The sequence below is a fragment of the Arachis stenosperma genome, chromosome 2, assembly GCF_014773155.1.
Source record: "Arachis stenosperma cultivar V10309 chromosome 2, arast.V10309.gnm1.PFL2, whole genome shotgun sequence".
Taxonomy (NCBI): domain Eukaryota; kingdom Viridiplantae; phylum Streptophyta; class Magnoliopsida; order Fabales; family Fabaceae; genus Arachis; species Arachis stenosperma.
Window position 1 is genome coordinate 119103965 of NC_080378.1, and position 9788 is coordinate 119113752.

General features: G+C 29.6%; 1 protein-coding gene across 5 annotated transcripts; it reads right to left on the bottom strand.

The window, feature by feature from the left end:
* Window positions 1–2852: 2852 nt before the first annotated feature.
* LOC130960936 (BEL1-like homeodomain protein 1) lies at window positions 2853–9492 on the bottom strand. Of its 5 annotated transcripts, none has more exons than XM_057886477.1 (6): window positions 9321–9492; window positions 8195–8314; window positions 6970–7789; window positions 4608–4990; window positions 4038–4098; window positions 2853–3932 (listed from the first exon to the last, which is right to left on the bottom strand). In XM_057886477.1, exons 3-6 carry the CDS (start codon window positions 7723–7725, stop codon window positions 3138–3140), a joined length of 1995 nt encoding a protein of 664 aa, XP_057742460.1. In that variant the 5' UTR covers window positions 7726–7789; window positions 8195–8314; window positions 9321–9492; the 3' UTR covers window positions 2853–3137. The 5 variants fall into 5 exon arrangements, with proteins under 5 accessions (XP_057742460.1, XP_057742461.1, XP_057742463.1 ...); XM_057886478.1 differs by lacking the exon at window positions 9321–9492 and adding an exon at window positions 9244–9309; XM_057886480.1 differs by lacking the exon at window positions 9321–9492 and adding an exon at window positions 9244–9264 and having other exon boundaries at window positions 6970–7776.
* Window positions 9493–9788: the final 296 nt, after the last annotated feature.

Sequence of the window (9788 nt, forward strand, 5' to 3'; positions counted from 1 at the left end):
CGAAGATTTTGAATTATTGTGGTATGTTTTGTAGAATATCATGTTATGTTTCTCACTGCAAATAATATATTAAAAAATGATCGAATTTCAAAGTACGCATAAAAGACTTAAAGCTATTTGGCAATGTGTAATTTGACGTGCTGTGTTGGATTGTGTAAATGATTTATTTATAAAACAAAAATTGCCGAATAGTATGAATTAATTAATTATAATTTTATTGTGGCTGTCTCAAGCTTCTAGTTTCATGTAAATATAGCTATAAGTCATTTAGTGCTGCATGTCATGGTTGACATTTTGTGCCTTATTATTGGTTCCAACCTCCATATTTTCATGCTCCATGATTGAGTACTTGTTGAGTTTGAAAATCAAAGATTCTCTCCTTTCAATTTTTCATAATAATACAAGTATTAAAAAAAAGCTTACTTTTTTTATTTTTATAAAAATACAATATATTTCACTATATGTAATAAGAATTTACCATAATACTTCAAAAAAGTAAAGTATAGTTTTTGTTCTCAATATTTAAAGTAAGTTTTATTTGTGTTTTAACGTTTGAATCGTCCTATTTGTATTCCTAACGTTTATAAAAGTGATTCAATGTTATCTTGCCGTCAATTATACTAACAGATCAGATTGTAGTTTTTAATTATTTTCAGTTAGATGTATTTATTCATTAGATCTCACTTGGATATGTTCGATTTCAATATTGTACCCACTATTTGTGTTTAGGTTCAATTATGTCCCTAAAAAAATAAATTATGTAAATATTGTAGGGATTAGTTTCAACTTTTGATGAGCTATTATTCAGAGTGAATCATCAGCTCTGTCCCAAATATTTGTATTCTAACTTTAAGAAGAGATTTTTAGAACTCCAATTAAAGCTCATAATGTATAATTGACGGTAGCATAACATTGAATCACTTTTACAAATATTAGGGATACAAATGAGACTTATCCGTAAACGTTAGAGACAAAAATGATATTTTACTCTACTTCAGAAATTTAGACCAACTACAAGAGAATTTACCATAATAGCTAGCAAGATCAAGATTCAAGAACAATCTATTCCCTTCTAGTAACATTTGAAAAAAAAAAGTTCCATCTCAAAGGGGCAACACATGAAAAAGAGTTTTGTAAAGTCTTGGACTTTTCGACCATATATAATAGCTAACTAATTTTTGTAGTGATGGTTTTTTCGAAGTTTTGTAACTCATTATATTGGTATTTTAATCAAGAGTAGACTAATCGAAAAGGACTAAATGCGAAGAATTCTGACTCAAAAGTATGAGTGAATTGCCACATTACTCTAGGTATATTTGGTCTTTTTAAAAGATAATAATAAAAAATAATAATTGATAGTAAATTAATAAAAAAATAGGTGTTCATGGATCGGATCCGATTTATATATCTACGGTGTTTATCCGAATCTAATATAAAAATTGTGGATATAGATCCAATCTGCACACTAATAGAATCGGATTACAGATTTTTTGTAGGTATCCGCGTATCCATAAAAATAAAAAAATAAAAAAATAAATATTTTTTTATGTTTTATTTCAACTAATATTTATGATATATATTGTATTATTTTAATTTATTATTTAAAAAAAGTATGTTTAATATTATTTTAAGAGTAAACATATTTAAAAGAATAGAAAAAATAAATTTTATTGATTATTTTTAAAAAAATAAACTTTTAAAAATATTTTTGTATTTTTGCAGATATATCCGATATCCTGATCTACAAATGTGCAGATCGGATTAGATTCGGTTCGTGCTTAAAAACTGCGGATATTGGATCCGATTATTTTAATGCGGATCGAATCAAAATTTTGGTCATATCCAATCCGATCCAATTCGCGTTCATCCCTGTCGAAAAGGACTAATTGCCAAAAATTCTGACACTCGAAAGTATGAGTTTTTTTTTGTGACTTAAAAGAAAATAAACAACAACTAAAAAAGAAAAAATAAACAAGAAACTGCTTAAGAAAAGCATTCCCGCTGAATACTACTCTCAAACTCATTCCAATGCAACGGAAGCTCCATTTGGGGAGAAAGGGTCCTCGTTGCAGTCTTTGTCATGATGTCTGCTACTGTATTTGCATTTCTCAAGATAAACCGGAGATCAACACGCCATTTCCAAGACATGATATCTCGGATTTTGAACACTAAAGAACCAATAAACCTAGAGCAATTCTGTAAATTATTGACAATAGTAAAAGCCTTCACACAGTCTGTCTCACATATAATGTCTCTTTGTTCTAAGTCTCATGCTAAAAGAAAGCCTCCCTAAATAGCAAACAACTCTCCTTGCAAAATGCTACGACTTTCAATGGTTCCCAAACAGCCTCGTTGTCACCTTCCCTTCCAATTTTTGTTAACACAAGCAAAACCAACTCAAGCACCATTGCCAGGATAGCTAGTATCATAATTAATCTTAAAGGTGCCCACTAAGGGAGAATCCAAGAGCCACTACGTTATTCCTCGAACGCCAAATTTACCAGAGACCAAAAAAGAATCTAAAGGGATGTTGTTTGCTATTATGTAAGAACCAACTCATCAAATCCACTGGTTGATCGGAGATCCCTAAAGCTTGCCAAACTAGTTGGACTTTTGAACATTCTCGAATACAATGTAAAATCGATTCCTGACCTGAGAAATATCGTGAACAACTATCCATGTGTGAAATGCCTCTCTTAAAACAAAATGTAGCAGTAGAAAGAGCCTCCGAAGACATAACCAGGTCAAAAATTTGTACTTTTCCAGAATATATCTAGAGTAATATTACTCTAGATATATTCGATCCTTTTAAAAATTAATAATAAAAAAGAAAAAGAAAAAATTTAATTATCATATCGCATATATCCCCAATCAAATGTATATATTGTTATCTTTGACTTTGAAGAACTTTTATAACAACCAATCCCATCTATAAAACTTACAAAAATAATATACAACTTCAATCATATAATAAAATCTGAAATCTGAAATACCCTAAACCTATCTAAGAATATACTAAAATGGTTCTATGCAAAAGTATAGGACCTATGCTAGAGTAATTAATAAAATCCCCTTCTTTAGTTTCTATACACTAAAAATATAACAATGTATTATTGTTATTTAATTTATTATATTAATTAGGCCACATAATCTGGCAACAATTGTGCAGCAAACCTCTTTGAATTCTGCATACTCTGAAATGCAGCTGAAGAGTGATGAGGATTTTGAGTGTTGTTAACTGCACCAAACTCATTTGAATGTTGTTCACCACTCATATGATCCAATCTTCTTCCTAGTTGAATGTTCTGGAATGTGTCACAATGTGGAAGACCAAGAGTGAGTGATACACCATTATTGTTACTATGATTATTATTACCTGAGAATCTTGTAAAATTTTCAGCAGCTGCAGCATCAAATCTTGCAATTTCATCAATAGGGTATTGTCCAAATCCACCAATGAAGTTTGTTTGGTTCCCAACATTATTGATGAACGAGTATTCATTGTTGTTATTATTATTATTATTATTGTTTTGGCTATGATGAACAATTTCATTGCTCCTTGGCTTCTTAGGACTACTACCTTGTGTGATTCCATCTAATAATTCTGATGACCCCATGAAGCTGAATCCTGAACTATTATTGTTGTTGTTGTTCCTTGAATTTCCACCAATTTGCGAAGTTGGTGTCGAAATTGAAACGTTTTCTTGTTTCGAATTGAAGCTCTTTTTGGTATCGGATTCAGAATTGCTGTCTCGAGGTGGCGAATTTTTAGCATTGTTTGGATCTTCATTGCTCTTGCTTGATTTGTTGTCCTCAGAGACATTGTTGTTGTTACTATTGTTCATATCATGATCCTTCATTTCCTCTAAGTACATTTCCTCCACCATTGGTTTCCAAAGCCTAACTCTTGCATTTATGAACCAATTTGATACCTGATCAATTCAATAATACTATGTTAATGTTCCTAACTTTAAGTTATAATGATCAATCAAGAGATATACAGAGAGAAGAAGTTCAATAAGGAACATGTTCTTTACCTGGCTCCTTGTAAGCCCTGTTTGTTTTGCAAGCATGTGTTTGTCTGAATCCTTGGGATAACTGAAAACCAAAATTTCGGTTGTTACTTTCGTCACTAAACTTTTAAGCCAGTCAAGGAATGTGTTTGGATTTGCATATTCTAAGTTCAAAACATATCATAATCAAGGGTTTTATTTAAATAACTTTTGAAAGAGTAAACTATCACTTTCATTCATAAAAGTTTTTATTGCTGACGAATTTACTCATAAATGAGTAAAATTAGTAGTTTATTGATCTTTGTAGATACAAAATTAGTTTCAAATCTAAATATTAGAAAAAGTGAACATCAAATATTTTGTCATAATCAATGAGAATACTGTATCCACTATTCATGTCAATCTTTTATGTTAAAATACCGTCGGTTTTTCTGTAAATAAAATTTTGCCAATATCAAAAAATTAGTGATATTTGAAATATTTGTTACTATATTTTATATTACATCAAAAGGAAATAGATACATAGATAATATATTGACTTAAAATACGATTATAACTATGTTCAAGAAATATTTCTCATATCAGAATACTTACGGATGAAGAAAATGTTCGAATAGCCAAGCGCGTAGAACGGAAACCGATCTCTCCGGGAGTCCTCTCTGGGGTCTCCAAGCATTATGATGCATCATTCCCAATTGTTGTATAGCTCTCTGTTGCCTTAGATGATGGTCAACATATTTAAGCCTTGACCCTTCAATTTTGCCTCCACCACCACCAAAGTAGTCCTCTTCACCTAAGCTCTTATTTGCAGCTTTAATTTGTCCAGTTATGGCATCCTTCAAGCACCTAAATTGCTTTGAGATTGTTTGCAATGCAAGGGCTGTGTATGTTCTTGCTGATCCAATCCCAGCTGCTTGCTCAAATGATGATATTACTATCTGCATTTGATTATGGTATTGCCTGTATCTTTGCTCCACCTATTTAATTCAATATAAATAAATAAATTAATTAACCTTTATTTTATTGATTATATTTAAGTAAAGTGAGTGAAATAATTGAGTATAATGGTTGATGCAACATTATATATGATTGTTGGTATATTTAAGTTAAATTACATATCATCAAGTATGAGTTAAGTTTTATTTTGGTCTCTGAGATTGACAAGTTGTATTAAGTTAGTTTTTGACTACTTTTCAATTGTTATAATTTGGTTTTTAAATTAAAAAAATGTACCAATATAGTCCCTCGTGTATTTTTTGTCACCAAAACTCAGTTAAAAAGGAGTTTAAAAGTTCTGCGTTACATTTGTACACTTTTTAAATCTGAGAACCAAATTGTAGCAATTGAAAAATCAATGACTAAATCGATACACCTCGTCAATCTCAGAGACTAAAGTGGGACTTAACTACTCAATCAAATATATATATAAAAAATTAATTAATGTCATGACTATATGGTATTAGACCATAATGTTTCATTTAATTTGTTAACTAACATATTAGTCAAAATTGTTTGTCACAAACGTGAGAATTTACCAATGTTCAATGAGAAGAGTTACATAGGTTACAAATGAATGAATTTTACTAGTTCATCCAAATGTTAAAAATATCATTAGCATATGTAGTAATTTTGAATGTAATTATTTTACCTTTTAAGGCATTTTGTTTCATATATATCCACTTTCAAAGCAACATAAGATAAAAATATTATTTTTGTACTAAACATTTGAAGTAAGTATTAATATTATTTCTAACTTTTTCTTTCTTATTCGTATCTTAGATGTTTTAAAAGTGACTTAATTAATTCACTATTAACTCAATTAAAAATTACTAATGTACATAGTAATATATATATATAGTAAATGTTGAATCTGATAAATTTCTATTGCATTACTACTATTGTGTTATAAATTAAAAAAATAGAAAAAAATTTAACTCAAAATTTTTTAGCATATTATTGCTCTTTCTACTAAATTGCATAAAAAAATTAGTTTGAGAAGATATGCATCCTTTTTTATAATTTTACCCTAAAACATACATTCCAATGCAAGTTTAACTAAATTACCCGCATTAAAAAAAAAAAAAACAACAATTCACCATATACATACACCAATAATTTCAACATCAACACTTAACACTTTCTTTTTATTCTTTCTTCCACTTTGTATATATCTATGATTATGTAAAAAGTACAAACACCAGCAATTTGTCATTTTGTATTACTAAATGACAAATGTTTGATGGGATGTAAGTCAAGAATACTATTCAGTTTCTTAATTAATATAACTGTGATTAAGTTTCATTAGAATAATAATACGGATTCATGAATACTCCTTCTCTTTAATTTTTTTCCTTTTTTAAAATTAAAGAAATAGTACAACTATCTTTAAATCAATATATTTCACTTAATTAATTTAAAGATATTCTAAATTTTTACTTTGTCAAATAAAAAAAATAAAATTTTTTTTTATAGCAAATAATTAGATAATAAAAAATTACATGCACGTATCTTTATATAAAATTAATAATTAAAAATTATTAAATATATTAAATTATTTAATAATTTTTAACTGATAATTTTATATAAAATTAAAATAACTGCAATTGAATAATTATTAATTAATAATTAAATTCTTTAAAAAAACTTAAAAATTATTTTCTTAACCTAATGGAAACCAAATTAATTTTGATTAATAAAACTTATAAGTGCAAGGTTTATAAATCATGTGTATGGTGAAAATTCAAATGCAGTCGACTTTATGTGAAATTAATAGTTGAGAGCAGTTAAGTGAAAATTTAATTAAATCAATCAAATTATTTAACAACTATCAATTATTATTAACTGAATTTCCACTTGTATATATATAATTTCATATCGTCAAACAAAAGCTTTGTGTATTTATTCAAACAAAAACAAACAACTAAAAATTAAAAAAATAATTAAATAATTGAAGTACCTCATCAAGCATGGTGATTAACTTTGCTTTCTTCATCTGAATTTCTTGTCTCTCTGTGGCTGATAACTCAGCACAACGCTTCTCACTTCCTTCACCAACCGAACCATCTCCACCACTATTACCACCGTTTGATGAAGATTCTCCGACACCAACCTTAGCCTTCTCAAAACTCTTCTTCCTCATATTATGATTATTATTAACATCGTTGTTATTATTAACATTCACAACCTCTTCTAGAAGCTCTTGTGTGGCCCTCAAGTATTTCGAATTCAATAACACACTCTGAATTCCCGAAACACCGCCTCCACCGTTGGTAACCCCGGAAGCAGAAGACGGGGACCCACCGGAGACTCGAACTTCGTCCCCCGACATCGCTGGAAGGCTTAGAGAGAGTCCTTGTGTGGCGCGTGTAGCATCACGCGCCGCAGTAGTAGGGTCAATTGTGTTCCAAAGGTTGTAGTGCCCTCGCGGCGCGTAACCATGCAGTGCAACCGAAACATCATGGTGGCCGTGCATGTGCTCGGCCGCGAGAGGCACACCAAGGAACTGTTGTGATAGCGGCGCGTGAGATGCGAGGGAGGAGTTTCCGGCGGCAGCGAGAGAGTTGAGAAGCATAAGGTTTCCGCCGTGTGGCGGCGGAGGCGGCGGCGTGTCGGAGAATTGTATGTATCCGGGGTTCATGAGGACAAGAGTTTGAAGGCCGCCATCAACACCACCACCTTGAATTTCCGAATTAGCATGAAAATATGTCGCCATAGATTCCTCAAGAATTTCTTTTTTAATCTTGATTTTTGTTACTTCTTCACACTGAAAAAAAGGACTATATAGAAAACGTTAGTTAATATTCACATACCACTAAATATTTATAAGAAAATATTATGATGTAAAATTTTTCACACTGTAATTAAATAAAAAAAATAATAATACAAAATTTTATTGTTAAATTTAGCTATATATTATCTCTTAAATAATTATATAAATATAAAAATTTAATTAAAATACAACAAATTAAACACATCACAATTCTTCAATAAAGAAACAACACAAGAAATTATTGATTAAACTCATAATTTTTAAAAATACTAAAAATCGAGTTTGCTTACTTTATAAAATTTAATTAATATCTAGTAATAAAGTCATTTTATTATTTTTCCATTATTAAATTAAACCGGTATGAGTATACTCTTATCTATACTTGTGTGGTGGTTGAGTAAGTTCGTTGTACCTTTCAGCCTTGTGGATCAGCCCATCAAATTAAACAACTCTCAGATTTTGATGAAGCTAATAAAGAATTCTCCTCCGTCTTCCACAAAATTAAAGAACTAAGTACTCTCAGAAAAATAAACTGTAAATAAAGAAGAAGAAGAAGAAATTAATTAGCTAAGTACACAAGGATCCAATATTTTTTTTATTAGTGCAAAACCTAACTAACATATACATATTCATTAGCTCCAAAATATGATAAATTAAAAAGAAGAAAGAGTAGAAAGAGGTTACTATATATATAAAATAAGAAATGGGAGGTAGAAGAAAAATAAAAGAGGGAAGAATTGTATGAAATTAATGATATGATGATATAATATAGGTAGCTATATATGATATGAGGGAAATTGGATTGTGCACGTGCTTCATGGATCATGTATTGAGTATTTTGTGCACTGCAAAGGAAAGAAACTAAGGATTATATTTTCAATTACACAGAGAGAAAGAGAAACATGGACAACCACACACACGCACACTTAGTCTCACCCACCATAGCAAAATTATATCAAAATAAATATGATACACATATGCTATATATATGTAGCTCCTAGCTAGATATATATAGATATGATGAATTCATCAAATTAAAATCAAAATTAAAACCAATAATAATATTACTATATGTACCTGGCCTATATCATCAATAATAAGAAGTTTGTGTTATTGTTATGATATGAATATGAATTTGATCTATCTTAGCTTGCAAAGGAGAAAGCTCTATCTCAAGCTCAAAGTGGAAAAGAGAGAGAGAGAGAGAGAGAGAGTTTAAAGTGAGAGATGGGTTTTCAAAAAGACTTGGGAGAAAAAGATACCAATCTTTGTTCACCTCATTATCCACTCAATTATATATACCCATTTTTTATTGAAAAAAAAAAAGAATATTTAGAAGGAGAAAAAGAAGAACAATAAGGAATATTTGAGATTATTCTGGGTTTAATGGGATATAAGAAAAAAAAAATCAGAGAATATAATAATTATGTGTGAAGAATGAAGTAGTGAACTTGTACATACATAGAACATAGTTATCTCCTTATCTTTCTATGTGACTTTTTTTTTCTTTTTTTTTCTTTTATATTTGGGAGAAGTACCTGCGAATAGATCAAATAAACAGATGATGAACTTGTTTGTGTCTTTTTATAATTTGATTTGATTTGTATCTGATGCACCCAAACAAAACAACTTACTATTCATGAGCAACAAAGAACTTTTGAAGGGTGAAAGAGAAAGAGAGAAAGAAAGAAAGAAAGAAACAAATAAAAATTAAATGGGCCTGCAAAGAAATCTTGTGTATCTATATATAAAAAAAGTATGTATTAAAAAAATAGAAAAAAATTTAAATAATTTAGAGAAGATACAAACAGCTGAAAAACGAGGAAACGTCTCCTTCTTCAAAGCATAGGTTAATTAACTTATTTGTTAATAAATAATAATGAATTTAATTTATTAATAAAAAAATAAAATAAAATAAAAAAAGAATAAAGACGAAGGAAGGTGACGATGGACAAGAAGCGGGTGGAGGAATCTGATTGCTCATTTCTCCATTAAATATCTTCTTG

Coding starts and splice junctions, on each gene's coding strand:
- LOC130960936 (XM_057886477.1), bottom strand. CDS start 7,725: ATGGCGACATATTTTCATGCTAATTCGGAAATTCAAGGTGGTGGTGTT. Junction 4,991..6,969: donor TAATCACCATGCTTGATGAG/GTACTTCAATTA, acceptor TGAATTAAATAG/GTGGAGCAAAGATACAGGCA. Junction 4,099..4,607: donor TTCGAACATTTTCTTCATCC/GTAAGTATTCTG, acceptor TTTGGTTTTCAG/TTATCCCAAGGATTCAGACA.